We start from the raw sequence: 24,883 nt of genomic DNA on the forward strand, positions 1-24,883 counted from the left end.
TCTCCACTGAAGTAATTTTATTTTTCCGTGTTGCATTTCTCCTACATTCCAGAAACATGTACATATCCACACAGAACGTCAGTTGCCACTGACTCACAGCGCGCATTGTGCATCTAACTTTATATATATGATATCTATGCGCTATTAAATCCAAAGAAGAAGAAGGCTGTACAACAAGAAGTAGAAGAATCACTTCTGCCGTACAATATGGATACAAGCAGTACTGAAGGTACTCTGTTTTGTGGGTTTTTGGGGGAGTTATTTAGTTATCATTAATTATTATCGTTGTGAAGTCGTGTATGCCTTCTTCCGCCATTTCTACTCTCTTCAAGGAAAATTGCGTCTCTTAAATTGTGGCTCATGTTCTGATGCCTTAGCCCTTGTTTTCCTCCCTCAAAACAAGTCATTTTCTTCCTATTAAGTCATAACTCGAACATGGATGAAATAATAAGAAAAGATTCGGGGTGATACCGACAAATTAAAAACCAAAGCGAAGCAAAGTTGAGAGATTTTAAAAAGTGTAGATCTATACTTGGCTCTACTTGCGGGGGTGCTGCAGCCTATCCGAGCTGACTAGCGGTAGGAGGGTACCCCGAGAAACCATCATGAATAGTAAACTATGTCACGCCAACTACAGTGTTACAATAAATATCATGTTACTTACACGATGGTATTGGTGTACATGCATTGGTAACACAAATACCTAAGGGATTTTTAAATATGCTCTCTTAAAGTGTGAATGACTCTTTGAAATGTAATTTAAAATGCTGATTCCCAGGTAACATGGACACCGATGGAGACATCTCTTCAGTTATGGGATTCTCTGGCTTTGGTATCTATAACACTATCAAAAAGTGCATAATAATCATTTATGTTCTGTCAGAAAATTTTCAAATTTGTCGCCTCCAGGAAAGAAGGCGCGCACATTTGATTTGGGCTCTATTTTTGAAGAAACCCGGCGTACAGCCATCGAGAGAAGTCGTCATACGTTAGGTGAATTATTAACCCAAACACTTTTTTTAAATCTTGTGTTTTATGTCAAAATTGTTTGTTTCTGTTCAGATGTCAGGCAGAAGGAAATGGGAGCATCAGGGGAATGCTCATCACATGCCCCTGTACAAAAAGACACAGAAAAAAAAGCCTCTAGGTATCCAATTTTTATTGTGTACAGACATTTCTACAATTTGACATGCAGACTCTGAGAAATTCTGGGTGTTTCTTACTGTATTCATTTTCAGAAAAGAGGACGTGGACAGCAGCAGTTCAGATTCAGAACTTGTTGGCCCTATGCCACCTCGAAAAGACTCAAACCAGGAGGAGGACCATGATCTGGTGGGCCCCCCAGTTCCTTTTGATTATGAAGCCACACAGAGCGACAGTGAAGACGATGAAGAAGACGAAGACGACGACGACGTATGTCATAAATGCACACACTCACCTGGGATCATTTGATCGCTGTTAATGGAAGCCAGCGTGTAAATACTTGTAATACTCTTTATTTTTATTTCTCTGAAGGTTCTTGAAGTAGTTTGCAAAAAGACATTTTAATAAAAATAAATACAATCAATCTACGTTATCTTTCCTGCCTTAGAATCCTGTCAAGAAGATTCCAGACTCTCATGAGATCACCCTGGTGCATGGCACCAAAGTGGTAACTGCCGCCTTCTTCCAGCCTTTTTCTTCTCATGGCCTCCTTTTTTTTTTTTAAAACAATTTAACTACTTCTCTATGCTCAGGTGTCTGCTATGGCCTTGGATCCGTCAGGGGCCCGTCTAGTGACGGGCGGCTATGACTTTGACGTACGTTTCTGGGATTTTGCCGGCATGGACAGAGCTCTAAATTCTTTCCGCACTATTCAGCCGTGCGACTGGTGAGTCCATGTTACCGGTTGTGGGTTAAACATTTTACAGTGCTCAAAGTTAAAGTTATTACTATTGTTATTTTTAACAAATATAAGCTCTTAATGCTTAATACTGGTTTTGTAGTTTGTTAGCCTCTGTCTTTTCTGATTGAAATGTAACAGTGGTGCGATAACACAGCATGATTCTCCATTGCGGAGCACTTATTTGGCAACCCAAAGGGGAAAGGATGTTGTGCCCTGGTTGCAGTAACAATTTTTGACCACTAGGTTTGCATATTGCTCCTTTAAATGCATCTGCCATTGCCCCAAGCTCAACACACACACACATTTGTTTATCTTACAAGCAGATGGTTGTGGCTATTTGTTTGCGTGTTTACACTGTGATTCACAGCTATAAAAAATAGCAAAGGTCCAATGGTATTTGTTTCTTTCAAAGCTGAGCAGGCCTTTCTTGATTTTTACCCGTACGCAACATTTAGATTGCTTACATCTATCTCTCCCCGGGAGTTTTCGTGCTTGCTACTCCGCAGATGTTTCAGACTGAAAGATTTAGCATGTGAGGCTCAATTTAATTTCCGCTTTGAACTTTTTTGACGCCGTACGGCTACTATGTTGATTCTCCGTCCACATCCTGCTGTGTTAATGCTATTTCATAGTGACCTAAATTGCTCATGTCAGCCGGGTTAAGTGGTGCGGACTCAGCTTGCATGCACTGGTGCGCTCATGCGTGCAATTTTGGGAAAGGCGATAAAAGGCCATGAAATAAAATCTAAAAAATATTATTCTTATAAAAATGAAAAAACATCAAAAGTTTTTTTCCTGCTGCTATGCTAACCATTTGATGCTGCTTCTATTGTCCCTTGAAGTCATCAGATCCGAGCGTTGCAGTACAGCATCACTGGGGACCGCATCTTGGTCGTGTCGGGAAATGCCCAGGCCAAAGTTTTGGACCGTGACGGCTTCAACAAGATGGAATGCATCAAGGGAGACCAGTACATCGTCGATATGGTCAACACTAAGGTACAACTTTGGATTAAACAAACAAAATGCAGTGGTTTCTCTACTTAGGAATGCTTTTACATACAAAATATTCAGGTTACAAAACACTTGGACAGGATTTTTTTTGTTCCAAGATACAAAAAACAATCCAAGTTACGAAACATCAAACAAATTTAGTCCCCCTAAAATACACTTTCTTTATACGGTATTTTATTTTGAGCAGGATAGCGCCCACTGACCGGATCTGACAGGGAAGCACGGTACCAGCCCAACCTGAAAATGGGGCACTGTAGGCGGTCATGTTATTTTTTTTTCCTAAAATGAGGAAATACAGACTAGGAGTGATAGCTAAATCACCTCACATAACCTCCTCCATCCCAAGACATAAAGCTGCTAAGAAAAGTTTGGAACATTTGACTAAATTTCACAGTAGTGAAATTGCTTTCAGCCCTAAGTGCGACACAGGTAAATAAGGGGTAATTATTGAAATTTAGCACATGTCTGAAAGGGGCTCTATTCCCTTGCAGTGTGTTTTTCTTTAGTTCCCTCCCCTTAATGCCTGTTATTTTCAGGGCCACACTGCTATGCTCAACGACGGCTGCTGGCATCCCAAAATGAAAGAGGAGTTCATGACGTGCTCTAATGACGGGTGAGTGACCTCGACCCAAAGCCCACCATGCTATCTACTCTATGTAGACAACATAGACAAAGAATTTTGATTAACAAATTGAAAAATAGATGAATTTCATTTTACAAATGTGTAATTGAGCAGAAAATAAAATATTGGGCATTATTAAGGCATTATAAGTGGACGAAATTTTCCACAGGCAGCCATTTTTAGAACAGTTTTACCCAATCAATTGTTAAGCCAATACACTTGTCGAGTATGAAGCTAGTTTGCTTTTTTATACTTGTATTTGGGTCTATCAGAGTATATTTTATTTCCATATGTGGGTATAACTGAATGTGGCTGAAGTGTCATTTTATGTACCAATTTTCTTCTGCTATCAGAGATCTGAGAAATATGTGGTTTTCATTTTTTGATTATTTCAGCCACCGTTTTATTTACCCTATTGTACTTGGAGTTTAGTTTCCCTTTTTTAAGGCCTTTTTTGGTCCCAGAGTTTTTTTTCTTCTTTCCAAACCAAGCTTAACTGGCTGCCACACAGTGCACGCATGAGGGACACTTTTCTTTGCTACCAGCAGGGAGTCCTCTTATCCAGAATATGCTTTTTGAAAGAAATACTCATGCGTTGCATTATATAGAACATGAACACATCGCTGTCAAAATAGCTTTTTATTATTATTATTTTTTTAACCAATTTTTTAAAGCAATGTTCAGGTGTTTTGATACTATGTGCAGGTTGCTCAATTTTGCAAATGCCAAACTGAGTGCAGAAGTTCATGATTTAAAAAAAAGCAGTCTTACATAAAGTCTTCCCTTAAGACTTTTTGCATGGACTCAGCAATGAGCGAGTGTGACCAGCAGTGTAGACTCCCACCACCGCGGTGGTAATTAATTAAAAACATGACTGGCAACCGCAGCCTGATGTTTTACCAGAGGGACAACCATCCCAGATGTGCCTGTGCTTGTTTAGCTCTTGCACAGGCAATGGAAATCCTCCCCTGGCGCATTAGCACCAGTCCACATAAATGAAGCTTGCATGCAGAAGAACAATTGCAGGTGGCGCCCTGGTTGGTAGTTGATGGTTGATAGACTCATGTGGTGTTGTAAAGATCTTTAGTAACTCATCACTAGTTCAGTTTTGACAAACGCATTTCAAAATATTGAGTTTTTCGGCAATTGTTAGAAGTGAACTCCGGTATAAAAGAATGGCACGATCTTAGCAACTTTGATGATTTATCCATGTCCCATGAGAGCAGGTTTTATTCATGCTTTCAAAACTGGGAGCATTATCTGACAGGTTGTGAATGAACTGAAATGAAATCAAAATGTTATTTTAAATTACAGATACAACTCGCTGGGATTAATGACACAGCAGTTTTGAGGTGCCAAGGTAGATAAAATCTGACAGAACACTGGATTCGGATTTGAATCTAATGCTACTACGCTAGCAATATTCATAGAATTTATTTTAAACACAAAATGGTGAATTGTCTATTATATTTTTAGTTTTTCAAATAAGAATTTTCTATTATTAGTCTAAGTGCTTCTGGTACTGTAGTTCACTTTAACTAAGACTAGTCCTTCTAACTTTTAGGTCAAGGTACTGCTGTAATTTGATCTCTGGAGTTCCAGGGAGATGTCTGGCAAAGAGTATTTATATACGTATAGTGATATACTGCCTCCATGAGTGGATTGTCAGAGACACCTGAAAACTGTCGGGGGGTCTCTTTTTAAACAAAGTAAAATTGAAGCTTGTTTTATATCAGCCCGGAACACCCATACAATACTCCCCGGAACACCCATACTGCACTTTGATGGGAAATAATTCCTTTTATGACAATATACAATGTTGTTATAGAATGCATGATCTTGCCTATGGTCATCATCAATAGGCCTTTTTCAATGGACCCCAGTTGGTCAACTGTACCAGCGGGTGTTTGCAAAAAAACCTTCTATAGACGTCATACATTTGTCCTTCTATCTTTCTTCTCTGTTAGACCATCTTTTGTTAGTTATGTGAACAGCTTTTTTTAGCCTGATCACTGGACTGCCCAAACCCTTTTAATTAAACTTCAAGTTCTGCTGACTCTCATTCATGGCAGCTGCACTCCAAATTCACCAGCACGTACCATTTTTCTTGGGAAGGGGGCTGTGATTGCAGGTGGCAGTGATTGTATTTCAAGTCAATACATTGAACTGGTCTTCACATGAGGCCAGGGTTCACATAAAGATTCAAAAGGTCTTTTACACTCACAAGTCAGTCAATATGGATGTGATTTTGGAGCTCCAAAACCATACCATCATTTAAATCCTTTTTATATGAATTGTAAGAATACAACAAAAAAGACTGCCACCATAAATAGCTGAAGGTGAATGGCATATTAATTTTACTGTTAATTAATAAATCGCGATGCAAGCCTGTGAATATCAATGTGCGAATTTAAGAAAGCAAGAGAACTGGTGCTAGACAGGAACTTTTGATAACATATTTGTTTGATTGTCGCAAGTTCAGTAAAGTAAATGAAAGGGTATTGCCAACAAGCCTTATTTTTGGCGGCAGGGAAGGAACAATAGTTTACATGCAATGGGATACACCGCCAATGGTTTATATGCATGGTGGATGTTTCCATACACCACTGATCTCATTCAAGATCTTGGGTTAAACGTCAATAAACTCTTAAATGTCTCGACAAAGCCCCTCCATTCGCAACCTGTAGACCAGGGGTGTCAGACTCGGATTGGTTCGCGGGCCGTGTTAACGTCAACTCGATTTCATGTGGGCCGGAACATTTTAGATATAATATTTAGATTTTTTTTATAAATGGATTAAAAGCCCTGAATATTCAGTTTTTTATAGATCTAAAACAATGTTTATTTTAGCTTTTTTTTTTTTTTTACATATTTTTATATTTTACAAAATGATTTTTGAACTAAAAACACAAAAAAAAAAGATTAAAAAATTACAATTATTGATTTAAAAGGGGGAAATCAGGAAATTTAATATACTCTTCATTTTAATTTGATCCTAAAACAGAAAGTCGGCACTCATGATTTGCTTTCCCGGGCCACACAAAATGATGCGGCGGGCCAGATTTGGCCTCTGGGCCGCCACTTTGACAAATGTGCTGTAGACAATGCATGTGTCTGACGGCCCCGAGACGAATGTGATGTGTGACTGATGCTATGTACTGTATTCCAGGATAATCCCATGCGAATAGGTCTTTAATGTTATATTTTTGGTCTGTAGTTAAACATACACAGAGGGAGTAAGTGAGGACAAATGACCAGCACCACTGACTAATTGAATCCACATGCCACGCACACACATTCACACACATAAACACACAATTATTAGAACGTTCCTTAGGATTCCTCTCATTCTGGCACGCTTACAAGGTCACAGATGGATTTCAACAAATCACCAGCATTCTGAACATATTACTTTAATTGTAAATAATGTGTTATTAGTGGTTTCTTTTTCTGTTTGTTTTGTTCTTTCTTTGAAATTTATTTTGTGTGATTGAGGTTTTCAAATTCAGGTTAGACACAGCAAAATGCGTAACTATATGTCAGGGCGATTCAATTCGCCACGACTGGGTCATTAACAGAGTGTCTTAGACGATGGCTCTTTATATGTGGCTAGTTTTCCATGTCCCACCCAAGAACATACACATACCACAGCCTCCATGCCTGAATTTGTCCTAAGCTGTGACTGAATCGTTGACTGTCTGGTTTTGGTAATCAATCAAAGATGCACGCAGTAAAGTTGGTGCAAATTAGGGTGCTATGTTATAGGAAAAAACTGACATTCTAACTTTTGGGAGATTTGCCATACATTGAGATATAAAATATTGAAACATTTTCTCCAGATGACTCGAATAGCTCTGTTTGGGTTGACTCACCTCGACCGCAGTGTATTTATATAATACAGTTTAATCCAGGCTAAGGGAGTTCATCTGTAAAGGATGGAGATTGCTCCATATAAAAGGGATCCAGGAGGCTTTTATGAAGCAAAAACAAAAGTTTGCGTGTTTAAAAAAAACAAAGACAAACAAAAAACAATTGCACATGGCGATGTTCAAACGGTATATTGTGCGGGCTTAGTAGGAAAACAGCGGTTGTCATGACAGCATCCCTAAAAGTGAAAAGCAAGGAGCAAATGGACGCCAGCTAACATGATGGGTGCCATCACCAGGGGTTTTCCCAGTTTTTATTTTTTACTCGATCCCTGTAACCCTATGGACAGATAAAATCTGAGATACCAACGGGAGAGTTGTCTGTCGTGTGAACTGCTGGTCCTACTCATTAAGTGTCTATGCATGACTGGAGATGTATAGTCCTGGTTCTATTACTTTCACTTAAGCCTTTGTGTTAAGGGGATGGGGGACTGCTGACTGAAGGGAAAACAACGGTGCAAAGATGAAGAGCGCGACCAAAATGTTTTTGTTGGCTTCCGTACTACATATGAGTTGGTGTTACTTTTCCATAACAAGCCACATTCTTGGAGTGAAAAGAGGCCTCACTCTGACATACACTTAAAAAGAATTGGTTACTGAGCAGATTGAAATAAAGATATGGAGAGACTGAGAGTCGTCTAAAGACGGGGTAGTAGTTGTTCTTTTTCCAACTCAAAAATCTGCTATGGAGTTTCGTATTCACATCGATGCTAGAAAACGTGCAAAATATCTCAAGCTCCATGCATCTAATTTGTTTTAATAATCTATGAATCTATTTATGAATAGTGTGACCTGACAAAATGCTAAAGAGTATCAGTTTAAATTATGAAAACATTTGCTTAGGTTACTTTGAATAACTTGTGTTTTTTAGTGTCATTAATGTGAAGACTGATCGTGTTAATCATTTTTCAGTCTATGATATCAACTGTAATGTTCTTTGGAAAGGAAAACGGCTGTCTTTTTCTTTGTACCGACATTAATATTTAGTTCAATGTAAAAATCATAATATGAGCAGCAGGCAAACTTGTTTTTCATCCAATAATAATAAAAAATCTAAATATTATATCTAAAATGGTCCGGCCCACATGAAATCAAGTTGATGTTATTGCGGCCATCGAACGAACCCGAGTTTGACACCCTTGCTGTACATGGTCTTAACAGCAGGCAATAAATTTCATGAAATGATGTAGAATCGTCTAAGATGTACCTATAAAATGCACTGAATCTGTCATACACATACATTATAACAACCACATTGTGTGTCATACATTATTCATTAGCGTAACACTCAGGGTTGGCGTTCACATATTCCCATTCTCACCAGTGTTTTTCATTCAACTCTAGAGGGGCATGTTTAGGATTGTTCCATCTTGGTGGAAGTCTGAGTGCTGTTGTAGTTTGCCTTGTTAATTCTTTTTGCTTTGGATTGATTCAAACATGACAACAGATCAAACAGAGTTTTCTTTGACCCTTGCCAGCTCTTACTCACGCAATAAGTCTTGAGCTTGGCATTTGTGTCACAATGTTAGGCTTAGTCCAAACACGGCTTTGAGAGTGCGCATCTGCGACGTTGTAGGCAGCAGTAGAGGAGGAATTTTGTTATTTACACACCTCGGCACGACCCCATGACCCAAAAAGTCTCTGTGTTCACTAGAGCATGCAGTAGGTCGCAGACACATTTGGATTCTTGTTCCTTGTTTAGTCTTTGTAAACTCATAATGTAGACCTGTGATATTTTTTACTTTACCTTTCATTTGCTCCTAGCTGCTTGAATCGATTAAACGTGGTAGAAATGTAGACTGACCATAGCTTGGCACATAACAGTGCTTCAAAAGGAGACCTATTATATTTTTAAAGATCTTTTTTTTCATATATTTCAAGAGATAAGCCAAAATGACAGTTATTTATACTCCAGTTGAGGAACACTGTTTGGAAATATATCTTTATTACAACTTGATTAATGCATCTTTGCTGAAGATCAGTGAAATTCCTCTTTCCTTTCTGCAGAACTGTGCGGACTTGGGACGTAAATTCGGAAAAGAACCACAAGTGTGTCTTCAAGCCTCGTTCTGTCCAAGGGAAGAAGGTCACACCCACATGCTGCACCTATAGTCGTGACGGGAAGCTCATAGCGGCTGGCTGCCAGGATGGGACTATCCAGATCTGGGACAGAAACTTAAGTGTAAGTCTTAAAACATTCCCGTTAACTTCCTTGCATCTGCTTCTAAACATTCAGTTATTGACCTGGCATAAAACATTTAGTTGGACATCGCACGGATAGATTCCAAGAAAAAAAGACGAGTCAAATTTATTTACAGTAATACCTTGTCTATCGCGGTTAATAGGTTCCGAGAACTGCCGCAATAGGCGAATAACCACAATCTAGGGACAGTTATTTTATGGTGTCTATTTAATATTATGTGGATTTATGTTCCCCATTGCATGTTTATATTATTGTTCCTACACTATAAACTTTTCATATATATTTGACGGATCCAAGTTGCGATCTGGGGAATCTGCGATAGTCGGTCTGCAAAGTGGCGAGGTATTACTGTATACTTTTCAATTTGGGGAATTTTAAGATTAAGATTAAAGACATAACTATATTTATATTTACGTTGATCTCGGTTATCAGCACGCCTGGAAAGCTAGCCTGACTTTGGCCATGTGCAAGATACATGGCAATTTAGTCTGGTCTCCTGTGGTTTTTAATTGGATTTCCACTCTGCTTGGTATTGATCGACAAATCATAGTGTCTGAGGGGGGACTTTGTGATGCGTCTAAAGGGGAGTGATGGCAAATCTTTTTTTATACTGCTGGGAATTACGATGGTTTATGGGAGATTGCTCTGTTTCGAAGCCAGCCTCCAGTGTCAATGTCGGGTACTAAAGGGCTTTCAAATACTTCTGCAGATTCATTTTCAAATCCTGGAGTTTGCCCTTAGTCGTCACAAATACACTTGATTCTTATTAAGATCTGTGTCTTAAACAAATTACCGTATTTTCACGACTATAAGGCGCACCACATTATAAGGCGCACCCTCAATGAATGACACATTTAAAAAAAAATCCATTTATAAAGCACACTGGATTATAAGGCGCCCTGTCTATTTTGGAGAAAAGGTAATACTTTTAAGTGCGCCTTATAGTCGTGAAAATACGGTACCTTGATATTTAGAGCATTTTCTATTGTTTTTGCCTCTTCTTAGCCTTCACATTAACAGAACCCCTTATGGATGAGGTGGGCCCCATTCTGTTATTTCTTTCTGTTATTTCTAGAACGGTGACCGTTAAGCTGCAGATAGTGAGCCGTAACGGCTCGATTAAAGTGACGGGTTAATCCAGATTAGTCAAATAGTAAGTAGGGGACATGAATCCTCATTCAATAGTCAATTTTGTAATCAGATAACTAGACGAACAATTTGCAGTACTATTTTTCGCTGTGGCTTCGTCGTGGCTGTGCTTTCACCAGTCACCATTGTGACGTTTCTTTCCACTCCCGTACTGCTCGAAGCTGCACACTCCTGAGAGATTGGATTAAAGTCGCTCAAAATTTACGACTGCTCCTTGTCTAAAATAAATATTTAGCATCCGTCCCATTGCAGCTCACAATAGTCATGTCTGTTCCCTGACCAATGGAGCCTACCCGTGTCTGAATGGCTCAAGAATTTTTGCCTGTGCCCTCTGCCCTAATCAGGAACCTTACTTAAATTCTGCCACAAGCCTAAAAAGGAGGAGACCTTGTATTTTTTACTGGTGCTGCACTCCCCCGTCTGTCTGTCTATCTCCTGTGTTACTCATGTCCAGACTATGTGGGGCAGATCAATCGCGATCATCATGTACACCGTCTTGATCCGGATCTGCTATATTGGGGATGACATGCCTTTTGATTAATCCTACATCAGACAATCGAGTCAGTCCTCCAGGTGAACTTTTAGGCAAGTGATCGCTCGCCCCTAATCGGGTCAGACTAATTCAAAGAGAAAGCTTTTGTGATGTTTGATGCATGGAGGGTGAAGGAAGGTCTTGTGTCCAAAACATTACTCCAGAGATTGGTGGAATGTTATGAGGTCATTGATGGCTTGAGAAGCACACTGACAGAGCTAGGTTGGATGACATAATGGTGCAATCGCTTGTTTTCAAAGAGAAATTGCAGTACATTTTTCTCTGAAAAACTTGTATTTCAAGCATGTTTTTGCCCTTTCAGAGAACATCTTAAAGATACCACAATTGAGTGGATTATTTCCAGCTTGAAGGAAAGTAGTAGTTCATATGTGTCAAGGTAGCTTTATGTCGTGGTAAATCTAATCAGGGAGAGAACTTTTATAGGTCACAGAGAAACCAAAAAACATTATCTCCACATTTAATTTCCCACATTGGCCATGTGAACGTATATTCTTCTGGCATGATTAAATATCCAAACCCAACCAGCAGGAGACCTAAATAAAGCAGTCCAGGAACCTTAACCATCTATGTAAATAATGCAACCTGCACCACCGAGCTACCAAAGGTGACAGTAGCTGATGTTTAGGCTTTAAACAATGTCTGTCCCTTCGTCATATTGTATCTGAGAAAACGAGAAATATTTACATTTCATTCAATGCTAACAGCAATTAAGGAAACCCGTTTTTGGTACAAATCTCATTCAGTTGTAGCCGTGCGGAAGTGTTTTTAATTTATTAATTTGTGTGTGTGTGTGAAAGGCATGTCTCTAGATACCTGAGGCTGTTTTAAGATTGTTTCTTTTAAGTTCACCATTGAGCGCTAAAACGACAACGTTCCACAGATGGGTGTGCATTCATAGCTCATAACTCAGTCTTTCTTTTCTTCCACAAATCTACGGAAAAGCACTTGTGCCTACCCTTCAAACACGAACCAAAGTGTGTTAAACAAAACAAAAAAACCCACTCAATAAACCAATTTTATTTAAGATTGCTTCATCATAAACGTGTGTCGTGAGCTTTAAAATAAGTGGAGGATCTTGCTTTCATTAAATATTTTTTGGGGGAAGCTAATAAAAAAGTTGTGGGCTTGCGGCGGCTGCCGATACATTAACACTTGGCGTCTACTGTTGAATATTTAACTTGGAAAGTACCCGACCCCTGGTAACAAACAAATCACTCTGCTTAAAGGACATCTCATGTTTTCCAATGCAGAAAGCGTGTTAGTTTTTTTTTTTTTTTGCTAGGCGTGTCACTTATGCAGTAACGGTGACGAACACGCTTGTCAGATTATGTGCGCAGCGTGATGCTCAAACAGTGTATACTGCCCCACTATCACTACTTGTTGACTTGCATGAAAGATCTGAGCAGCTGTTCCCAGCCACGCTTTGGCCATTTGATCCCCACAAAGTAACAAAGGTCAGCGTGAGATGTCATTACTGGCTGCACAGTGGTCGTCTTTGAATGCGATGCAGGCTTGTAAAGGTTTTGTTGTGGGTGATGGTGGGTGGGGGGGGGCACTGGTGGTGTGTGGGGGAGGTATTCATTTAATGATACCCTAATAACTTGGCGAGAACAGCTGGTCCCTGCGATTGACTGGTATCACTGATGAAACCCGACTCAATGTTCCCTCCTTGATTTATCAACACTTTAGTTCAACGTGTTAAGATGTGACAAAAATTCTTTCACACTTGATTTTCTTACTTTTAGAGTTCTAAATAATTGCTTGATTTTTATCATTTATAATTTAGTTTCATAGCATGAATTAAAAAGAGGATCTCCCAAAACACACCAAATTCCGTTTTTAATATGTTTTAAAAATTGTCCTAAACAATGATGCTCTGGATAATAGTAATATATCATATATATCCTACATACGCTAAAAATGTAAAGCTTGAAATAGGATTATACCCATTAGATTACTCCTTGTTCTTTGTCTGTGGTGTTTAATGGCAATTGACAGGCCAAATATAATGGCACATTATGATCACCAACTGAAACTGACCATCTACTGATGTGAATTGGTCATGGCTGTATGAATAGTACTTGCATGTTAAATTTTGTGCATATCTAAAGGTAGCACTGGTTTAGGGACAACTCATATCTTGAAAAAACTCAAGTCAAGTCACTTCTATTTCAAGACATCTCTGTAAACCTTTTCCATCTGGATCGCCGATACACACGGTTTATTACATTTATTTAATTCAGAACCATTAAAATGTAAAAATAAAATAAAAAGACTCACAAGCACCTACCATAGACCCCTACTCATGGTTATGCATAATCTTACTGATCTTTTTTTATGTCACGTCTTTACAATTGCTAAAAGAAACAGCCCTATTATGACAAAATAAGATCAGAAGTACATTAGCAGTGTTTGTATTTTCAAATAATGTCCGTGTACAAGTTTTTAGTTGCAACATGTCACTGCACTGACACACTGGTTCCTCCGGCACGAAGTCGGACTAGAGGGAGAAGGACACGGTTCTCAGAGGTTGTCACACAGTGCCAAGCGGCTTACACGGGAGTTCGGTTTCATGAGCCGACTATTTAGCTTATCACAGGAAGCAAACTCTCTGGCATCCAGCTACGCCGCTTTTCATGATAGTAAATAAACATTCAGCCTTTCCCCAGCAACCGTATTTAGTTGAAAAATAATTCAAGGAACATGAAGATGTATGACCATTCACATTCATGTTCACAGCAATGGGAAAGTCTTGACTAAGTGGGGGCAAACAGGGTAGATCGTAGATTGATCACCAGTCAGTTAAATGGCATGTACTCTAAATAGAATACCATTCACACTAACATTCTTATGGATAATTTGTATTCTTCACCTTAAAATTCCATTGAAATTGACACTATTGTATGCACTTTACCTTACTTTAATCCCTCTTACTGCCACAAACACATTTTCAATCATCCCAGTCAGAATAAGGAATATTTCTGCTGTGTGCCATTCTAGTTTGAAGTGTTGAGATTCCTGCAAAATATTATGAATTCAAGTGTCCTTGTGTTTCACCCACAAGTACAGGAAACGCTATTCCGCAAAATCCAACTTTTGCTACAGCCTTGCCTGATACGATCAAATAAAAATAGGCATAAATGCAGCTGGCATGTGGCATATTTTGGAACAACCGGACGGCTTTTCACATTGCTAAGCGAACAAAAACAAGGAGTGCAGGTTTCTTCATAAAAAGACACGTTGAGACGTCACAAGTTGCCAAATTTCAAAACCTACCGCCTGCAAAACGATTTCAGTTGCAAAAGCAATTGCGATCAAGCAAAAAAACTACAGAGATAAAACACTTCAATCAAGGAACAGTCCTATTTAAACCTATCTTATGCATGAAATTTAAATTGAGTTTACTTTTGCTGCCCATGCACCTGTTGTGAGATGAGCAAATGTCGTTTTATGTTAAACTGACCTCCTATCTTTTAGAGTGGACTATGCAAAAGACTCAGTAGAGAATGAGTGATTAAACAAAAAAAGAAAGTTAAATGAATTTGAATTTGCAGCAGTAATAGTGAAATGATAACTTGGAGAATCAAATTATCCCTGAAGAGACGAGACAAAGTGCCCAAGGCCAAGCTTCTAAAAAGTAGAAAACTGGTTATCTACAGTTCAAGGTGACACAGTTATCTATTTTGTCTCACTTATTAACCTCTCTCCATTTACTTTGCAAGTCAGCTACGACCTCAATTCCCCCTAGTATCATGAGGACACATCAGTCTTTCACCTCACACTTTCCACACTAGTGTTCCTTTATGCTTCTCTATCTTATCTGTCGTGGGCACTCGGCGCACTTAAAATTCCTTATCCGGATTTTGGAAACAAAAAAGGCCATGTTGCCCCATTCTCTTTTCACTCATTTATTTGCTTTGCGTTTAGAATTATTGAAATTGTAACGGTATAAACCGAGGGTATGTTTGTTCGAGTATTAGCGAGCCAACGACTCCAGGCAGTTGCTTCACAGATGTCTTGTAATGATCGATCTACTTGAGATTGAAAGAAGTCACAGACAACATCCTCTGTCAAAGGAGACAAATCCAATGACTTGACTTATTTTCACTCTAACGTTATGCCTACTGTATGTGTTCAAAAGAGGAGTGTATTAGTGACCCTTTTTGGATATTTCCAGTCTGCAACTGCAGATATTGGCACACTGAGCGACAGGGTGTTGTCAACATGCTTGTGTCTGCAAAGGTAACTGTGGCAGATAGTGTTAATAAAGATGACTCATCAAGTAGTGTGCAAGTAGGTTATTTTCCACTTGTTTTCTACCACTTAGTCTGTGCACAGTTGTGCTACATCCATGTAGTGGCAACAAGACATTTAGTATGTTTATTATAATAAGCAAAGAGTATTACTGTTAGATAAAATGTCAAAGAATCGATATCCTTCTCCAGTTCAAATGTTTGGTGCTTGTATTTAAGTACTTTGACAAGGTAACCATCAGCTGTCAGGCTCTTTAACAAAACAAATGGCTGAGTGTTAAGACCTACCGTATGCATGCATGTACATCTATGTGTATGTATGTATGTATATATGTGCTTATATATATGTATGTGTATGTACACATATATACATGTATATATGTGTATGTGTATATATATATATATATATATATATATATATATATATATATATATATATATGTATGTATATATATGTATGTATGTGTATATATATGTATTTCAGCAACACGCTTATTTATTCATGTATTTATTTATTAACTTACTTATTACCTATCTGTTTATGTCTAAAATGCCTTTCCTTTTTCTGCATCCTCACCCTCTTGCTACTGTGACAACGAAATTTCCCGAATACGGGATGAATAAAGTTATCCAATCAAATCCAATTCACTATTGAGGGTGCCAACATGGTCCCACTAAGTAATGCTCGTGCTTAGTACAGTCCTGTTCATCTGTTCATTCATTGGCTTTAATTTCCATGTCCTGTGCCATTGTCCCAATAGGAATACATGGGAATTCTGATGGAAAGTGTACTTTAAATTTTATATGGTTTGACTTAATATACAGCCATATTGCAAAATACACGATTAGTTGTAAAACAACGTTAAAAGTGGAGATAATTGATCCAAATACCAAATAATAGTTCATAGGGCCTTCAATGGTTCTGTGAGCCTAGTAAAATGCAAACAATAATTTGTGAAAAAGGCAACTTCAAATTTTGTGTCCAAATGACTAAGTAAATGACTGGCATTCAGGGCCACGAGCAGGATCTTTAAATTTGGATTAAAACCTCTCCTGCTCCTCTCCGACTTGGTTCCCTGAATGAATAGAGAAGCTGTGCTCCTAACTGGGAGCTCAATTTCCTGCGTGTTCTTTATCGCAAATTTTGGTGTAAATAAGCCTGACTTCAAATCTCACAAACGGCAGGAAGGATACATGACAACATTTGTTTTTGATAACAATAAACATGAGAGGAGAAAATATTGTTACTGTTGTAAACAACATGAAAGCCAGCAAATGTTCTGGGAACAATAAATGTAGCACAGGGCGAAATGTTCTGCTTTAATTGAATACGATTTTTCTTATTGTAGGTTCACACAAAGTTCCACTGTCGGCAAGCCCACTCTTCAGGATCCGACATCTCCCGCCTTTCCTTTTCTTACGATGGTACCGTTCTTGCTTCACGTGGAGGTGAGAGGATGAATTTGTCACCAGAGAGTCGAGCTTTTTTTGATTAAAATGTTCAGCTTGTTGTCTTCTTGAAGGGACCAAGACCTTTTGTAAAAGGCTTCAGTTCTCTTTTTTGTTGTTGTTTTTTTTCTAGGTGATGACACGTTGAAGATTTGGGATATACGCAACTTCAGAAAGCCATTACACATGGCTGATGGACTGACAAACTACTTTGCTATGTGAGTCATCCGAAATCACTTCCAACGAAATCAATACTATGGAATGCAACTATTTCATTTGTTTAATTTCAACCCGGGCAGGACGGACTGCTGCTTTAGCCCGGACGATCAGCTTGTCGTCACGGGGACCTCCGTGAAAAAAGATGAGGGCAATGGGAAGCTGGTCTTCTTTGACCGAAAGACCTTTAAGCAGGTTTACGAGATTGAAGTCACGAATGGGGTAAGAGCTGCTCATTGGTGTTGTTATTTCTAGCTGGTTGCATGTTACCGTTTCAAAGTTTGTGGTCTCCAGACAAATTTGTGTTTTCCCCCTCTCTAAATGCTATTCTGTCTAGTTGCAATTTCTCAATAGACACTTTTGTATAAACAACAACAAGAGGGAGTTACGTTGAAACTGCTCTCTTAAACAGTCAAAACTTTCCAGCAGTTCTAGACATTTCAGGTTCTCCATTGTGGAAATCTAAAAATGTATGAGTTCGTATGAATGAGTTTGCGTGTAAGATTGACACTCCTTCAGCTTGTGTCCTGGTGGGAAGCTGAACAGCTGGACGCTAAGCAGCTTTCAACCCTCATAGAATCTGGACTAACCACCCCCATCCCGCACATGACCACCCTAGACTACCCCCCACTCTTGCTCTGCTGGTACGCATCGAAGTACTAAATCCCAAGCACCTAGAAATCTCACCTAGAATGTGTAGCAGAGTATCACCTTGAATTTAATATCCATCATTTATAAAATCCGAAGCACTTGTACAGACTGAAAGTCAAATGTACTAGGATCTCAACTAACTTTATATATTCTGTGCACAAACCCCACAGTTCCTTGTTTCAAAATGAAGCTAGCTTATTGAAATGTGCTTTGCATACCCTCCCTTACACATAATTCGCCTCTATAGCATAGTGTGATTTACAGTGACATAATCTGCAAATTTATATTGAAGTTCTTGAGTGGTGTCATATGGGTTGTCTTTGACCAATCACACCATCCGTTGCCTTGGCATCCCTAATATTATTTTTTTGGGCTGCCACTTCTGGCCTTGATAAACAAACAATAATGTCTAATGTTCCTCACAGTGGAAACAAACAGCTGAAATGTCAGAGATGGCTTTGTTGAACAATCTCTGGGGTCATTCAAGAACTTTTGAGGCTCCCATGTTGCAGCTCTTTGCTGTTTCGCAGTACTTTTTAAGTGTAAAACATGTACACTTGCGACCTGTGGGGTTACTCTTTAGCCACTGTGTGTATAGCCTCTTGTGCACATTACACACACCTCCCTGAATGAATGTGGTCACATTTGTCTGTTGGCCCCGGGCCATATGACACACGCGCCTCACACGCAAAGCGCATTCGGCCTCTTCATTCTCGACCGCCAAATATAGTCAAGTGGAGGAGCTTTACTCCCCGGCTCATCCTCACTCGCACCACCACCACCAACAACAAACTGCTCTTACACACAATGACACATGGGAAAGGTATGATGACAGCACACACCGCAGAAATGGAGAAAGTATGTGCAACATGCAGTAAACCAGGGGGTGTTCATTCTCTGGCTGTGTGTTTTTTTTAATCATGACAGAGTGTGGTGCGCTGTCTGTGGCACCCCAAGCTCAACCAGATCATGGTGGGAACCGCAAACGGACAAGTCAAGGTCTATTACGACCCCATTAAGAGCCACAGGTATTTCACAAAAACACACTCACAATGTCATTTAACTCTTTCAGTGCCACTGACGATAGTAGATGTCCAACCACGTGGCTTTTTCCATATTTTCATCTTTATGAAATTCATTTCACTTCAGTCATTTCATTTGCTGCCCACCTCCCAGTTGAAATGAATTGGAAATCTGTTGCTATCAACGACACCCAAAGAGTTATTAATAAATCCATCTTTTTCCGCATGTATGTAGTATGAATGATTAATGTTTCGTCCATCCAGAGGGGCAAAGCTGTGCGTCGTGAAGAGCAAAATCAAGGAGAAGCACGCTGAAGCGTTAACCCAGGAGTATGTTATCACACGTAAGTTCAAACAAACAAACAAACAAACAAACAAACAAACAAACCCACTTTTACATCAAGATTAATAATGAGTAAATCAGAGAAAATATAGTTTTTTTTTCTGCTCCATATTTATTTACTGGAGTAGAATCTAGGAGAGTAGTAGAGCTACTACTAGTTATTAGTTTCTTTAGTAGCAATTAGCATTATTCTCCATACTTGATGTTAATCTCCACTTTGTAAAATCCATCATCTGTTTACCAAATGTTAATTTTTTTTATCGCTAATAAAGTGATTTTGAAGTGATTTAGTAATACAGTGGTACCTCGAGAAACGAGCGGGGGAGACTTTTTGCACTGGTGAATCGTAATATAACATAAACAAATTTAAATGAACTTGGATTACGATGCAGACACACTCCAAAATAAGTTTCATCTAACTTTACACTAAACTTAATTCTAATTTTGTTTGACATTTTTATACATTTCTCCCGAGCAGGTTGGCTCTGTTTGCCCCGCCTCCACACTGACTTTCAGTCAATATCGAGGGTTGTTTGAATTTGTATTCCCTTCAAAATATTCCGAAAATGATGCACACAAATGTCCTCACAATAGGATAACGCACGACCACTTGCCAACAAGTAGTCTTGAAATAGCGATCGCTCCGCCAATGGGAGCTAACAGGCTAAGGGGGGCAAAAAACACTGAAAAAATGCAATGCTACGCCCAGTGCTCGCAGAGACAATACAAAGAGGGAGTTGCGTCCAGAGACATTACAAAGAGGGAGTTGCGACCAGAGATATTACACGAGGAGTTGCGGGGGAGAGAGCCAGTGCCCCTGATGTTCATATGAGCAGCCAACGAGAAGTAATACTATATACTCCTCTTAGCGATCGCTCCGCCATTCGCGCTGAGTGACGGAAAACAAAAGCACTGAAAAAAATGCAACGCTCTGCCCAGTGCTCATAGATATCTGTTATACACCAAAGAGATGCGTCAAAAAAAGACAATGCGCTACAATGATAAATGGCCTCTCACCTGGCTTTCTCGTATCTCGAAATTTTTCTCGTATCTAGAGATAATTATTTGCTCGAAATTTTACTCTTATCTCGAAATGCTCGTATGTCGGGGTGCTCGTATGTCGAGGTACCACTGTATTAATATTTTAATGCCGCTTTAGGCAACACGTTTTACAAAAGCGTGGAATAAAAATCCCTGTCTGAAGTTGTCCTTAAAAGCCTAAGTCCATGGCCAGGAGAAAATCACGCGGCGTCCACCAACTTGCATTAGCTGATTGAGCGTCCAGTTGCGCTTGAGTAGCTCGCCACACTTCAGCCACGTGGACCCCAGCACGCCGATCACACCAAGGTCAAACGCCTCTCCTGCCTCCTCTGGCGTGATCGGCCGCGAGACCTCACACAAAACCTCTTTCCTCAACGTTTCTATCAATCACTTGCCATGTGGCTCCCACACCAAGCCATTGGCCAAGACAATTTGTCCAGAATTATCTATTTTGTTTGGGTCATGCGATTGTGGCGTGAAGTGAAGTGGAGCCCTGACTGACGCACTCAATGCGCGCTGCTGGAAAATTAGACGGCCCATTGAGGAGAAAAGCAGGGTAATCTGTTAACGCTAACCTTTTTGCTAAATGTGCAGTGGTGCTGAATTAAGAGCCATGGAAAATCACTTCAACTGAGCCTCCGGCTACAAACACACAAGTCGTTCAGTAACTCGCGCACACTCTTGGTGTTAAGTGCTGTCGAAGCTTTTATTGTGATAACGCTCACTAAGGTGCGAAAAGAGAACCTAAACATTGTGTTATGTTACCCCTCAGAACCCAAACATTGAACCTGAGCAGAATTCAATAGAAAATTCATGTTATTAAGTCCGTTATATGTAATGTAATTATTTCTATTTATCAATGTCGTGACTTTTTTAGCCAATCAACTCCAGTATCTCGATTACCTGCTCAACTCGTGACTTCAGAAATTCCATCATGTCTACCGGTGTGTGTAGCAGTAGCTACTCATAAGCAGTAATTTATTGTGTTTAAACATTATTATCTACATTATCAGAGGTTTATGAAATTGAAAGTTATTTATACTTGGTGTTGTCAGTCCCTTTAATCTCGCCTTGTTGTCCTTGGCAGCTCACGCCTTGCCAATGTTCAGAGAGGCCCGGCAGAGAAGCACTCGCAAGCAGCTGGAGAAGGACCGACTAGATCCCAAGAAATCTCGCAAACCTGAGCCTCCTGTGTCGGGACCAGGTGAGATCGCTTTAGCCGCATTTCCACCAAGTGTTCTGATGCGGGTCAGGCTGGAGAGTATACAGTTTTAGGGGGCGTTGCCGCTGCAACGTTTCGGATGGTACGGTCAGACCGTGTGAGCATTTTCCATTGCTCTTTTGCCGAGGTTCCATACAGTCCGTCTCTAAACCATGTTGCGGGAAATCGGAAAATATATGGATAATTGAACGATATTTGGAGTACGTTGTATCACCTTTTGGTTGTTTGTCTGACGGACAGCCTTTGTGACTTTGAACAATGGCTACAAATTTAATAGAGTCAGGGAAATGACTTAGTCATCATCAGAGGGAAAAAAAGAAATTATTTTGCTGTATTTAAAGTCTTTTGACAAGATTGTCATGTATGCTTTCTTATTGCCTTTAGCCATTTTGAAAGCGCATTGTTACTGTTGTGAGGTTGATGAAGGTAAAGCAAAGGATTTGAGAATCGGCATCTTTCAAAGTAAATTTTTTGAGCCCCCAGGGCTATAAAGCATTTTAGAAGACATGTACTTGTGTATATGAGGATTGAATTTTGCCTCATCAAAATAAGAAAAAAAATGTTGGGATGGCCTTTAATGAAGGGGTGACAAACAAGTTAGAAGGGCCAACATTTTAAACTGTGAGAGTCAAACACCTTATGTCAGAAGCAGCATAAAAAGATCCAATCTGCTAAATTATTTTAAAAAAACATAGTTATGTGCAACTAAATACAGAGAAGAGGGGACTGCACGTCAGAAATGCTCAGGAATGAAGGCGCATTATGAGTGTGGCTCCTTGCAAGTTGTAACCAGATATGTGAAAGATGTCTTCCAATTTTAATTAAATATTACTAATAATGATAAAAGGTTTTAATCATTATTCCAACAATTTATTATTTGTTTATAATGGGCCATGATGAATTTGAGTGAGATAGAATAAAAATAAGAGAAACATGAACCGAGACAAAGAGCCACAGGATATACAAAATATGATAAGAAGTAAAGAGCCGCATTCATTTTGGCCGGGAGCCGCACGTGGCTCGTTGTTAAACTTATGCTGATGAAGGACTCTGCGGGGTTTGGTCACAGGTCGAGGGGGAAGAGTGGCGGCTCACGGCGGCACCCTGTCGTCATTCATCGTGAAGAACATCGCCTTGGATAAGACGGATGACAGCAATGCTCGGGAGGCCATCTTGCGTCACGCCAAGGAAGCATCGGAGAACCCGTACTGGGTGGCCCCAGCCTATAAGAAGTAAGAGCAACCAAAAGAGTTCCATGTCATTATGCAGGCTCGGGTAGCCGTGTCATCTACGTGCCGTGTAAATGTTTAAAAGAGTTGCACCAAGGGGGTGCGGAAACACATTGAAAAGTGATGGACAGCTTTAAATGGTTGGAGCAGGAAGGAAGGCGGTAGATGGCTATCGCCTGCCGGCGGTGCAACAAAGCTGCCAGGTTGCACGTCCACTTGTTTGCACGTCCTAACGGAAGCAGGTGAGCTCGGAGCTGGCCAGTTGGAATATTCCCATCCATTTAATATTATATTGAAACATTTAAAAGTGGGAGTAGAAAAATGGAATGAGGTTTCCAATCTCAGGAATTTGGCTCTTGGGTATATGTAGCTTTGTTATCGTAACTCAAAATTAAATTTGTTAAATTTGTTTAGAGTCATGCTTTTGACACAGTTTAGGAATTTTATTTGGAACATTGCTCTTAGGTTTACCTAAATGCAACTGGTGGAAATTGGAAAAAGTTAAAGCAGCAATACATTTGTTGCTTTGCTAACCTCAATTTTTGAATATTTCATCAATAAATGATATTGTAAATGTTTTAAAGCCTATAAGTGCTATGCTGCATGGGATGGTTGAATTTGACTTGCAGCATCTGGTAAAAATAGAAGCCGGAGATGCAAAACAAACATGGTTTGTGCCTTTAAGACGTCTGGTGGAATTAAGCCTTTAAATGTGAATGTTTAGGCTTGCATTTAGCCTTAGGTTGTCCTGGCTCTTTTCTTCTTTTTTTAATTTGTGAATTTACAGTTTGAACAAATAGTTTTACTATATTTCTGTAGTACAGTCAAACAGTAGAATGAAATATACCGAGGCTCCCCTGCACAGCAAATATGCTTACAAATTTGCTATGCTTGTATTTTCTATGTTTGAATAAAGTGTGCTATATATGTATATGTATAGGCATAGGCGTATGTGTATATGCATATGTATGTGTATATGCACATGCACATGTATATGTGTATATGCATATGTATATATGTATATGTATATGTATGAATATATATGAATGAATTTTAGTCTGAGTTCTAAATGCCTTCATTCTATGCGTGCCTTTTCTCATGGCATTATTGTGTAGGACACAGCCCAATCCTGTGTTTGCTGAGGACTCTGAGGAGGATGAGGAGGCCGAAAAGGAACCAGAATGGAAGAAGCGTAAAATCTGACGCTTTGGATGGGTCTTCTTCTCTCTTTGGGACTCACGGTCGCTTCCATTTAACATCTTCCAGGCCCAGAAAAGAGATACTGTCCGGTTTGCATTTTATTATTTGTCATTGGAAGTAAAATACATGGTTGTGGGACTACACAACTCCCACTTTTGTTGTTTTTGCCAGAATGTGTATTCAATTCAAATTTTGTTTTCTAGATTTTCATTAAACAGATGCGAAAGCTCTGTCAAATAACAATGGATGCTTTCATTTTATTGTACTGTATATTTTACTCTATAAATCAAAGCAGATTTATAACTGTGATATCACCACATGCAATTCGCGTTAAAGCTAGCGTCGGTAAATCATTTATTTACGAGCTATCCCCCTCTTCTCGTCTATTAAAATATGTACCATGCTTCCATATGTTGTGCAATGCATTCACTTGGAATTGGTCAGAATGTGACGTCACCTGGTGGTTGCCACTTCCTGGTTTTAAATGATGCCATATTGACTATACAGCTTATGAATACTATTACTTAAATGTATACATGTGTATTTGTTTGGATTACTATTGTCATACAACCAGTTGCTGTTTTTGTCACTTTTCACTGTTTGCTACCAGGCACTCGCTCCTCACCTGGTTCTCGGTCACCTCTGCCTGCCGCCTGGCTTAAATCCACTTCTCTTTGCATACGTGGAACTTGGTATGCAAGTGTCGAGATGCCAAGGCTGTGCCATTCAACCACAACTATCACCTTATGGTGAGTCACGATATTTTACTCCTTACTTGTAAGCATCTGTATACAATTGCCGAAGGCTAAAAACATCACAGTTCTAGCATGACTAGCACATTGATTGGAAATGTCAACCATTTTTGGGATTTTATAAACATGGCAAGGCAAATCAGTACCACTTTTCAC

General features: G+C 39.5%; 1 protein-coding gene across 1 annotated transcript; it reads left to right on the plus strand.

The window, feature by feature from the left end:
* The first annotated feature begins 207 nt into the window (after positions 1 to 207).
* wdr70 (WD repeat domain 70) lies at positions 208 to 24,384 on the plus strand. Its single transcript, XM_077621932.1, has 18 exons — positions 208 to 229; positions 779 to 832; positions 910 to 993; positions 1,063 to 1,147; positions 1,239 to 1,413; positions 1,592 to 1,651; positions 1,737 to 1,870; positions 2,728 to 2,881; positions 3,433 to 3,509; positions 9,452 to 9,626; positions 16,952 to 17,051; positions 17,185 to 17,269; positions 17,351 to 17,489; positions 18,846 to 18,946; positions 19,205 to 19,284; positions 21,412 to 21,528; positions 22,616 to 22,778; positions 23,891 to 24,384. The coding sequence occupies exons 1-18, from the start codon at positions 208 to 210 to the stop codon at positions 23,976 to 23,978; spliced, it is 1,893 nt and encodes a 630-aa protein (XP_077478058.1). The 3' UTR covers positions 23,979 to 24,384.
* Positions 24,385 to 24,883: the final 499 nt, after the last annotated feature.

This window comes from Stigmatopora argus, chromosome 16 (assembly GCF_051989625.1).
Source record: "Stigmatopora argus isolate UIUO_Sarg chromosome 16, RoL_Sarg_1.0, whole genome shotgun sequence".
Classification (NCBI taxonomy): domain Eukaryota; kingdom Metazoa; phylum Chordata; class Actinopteri; order Syngnathiformes; family Syngnathidae; genus Stigmatopora; species Stigmatopora argus.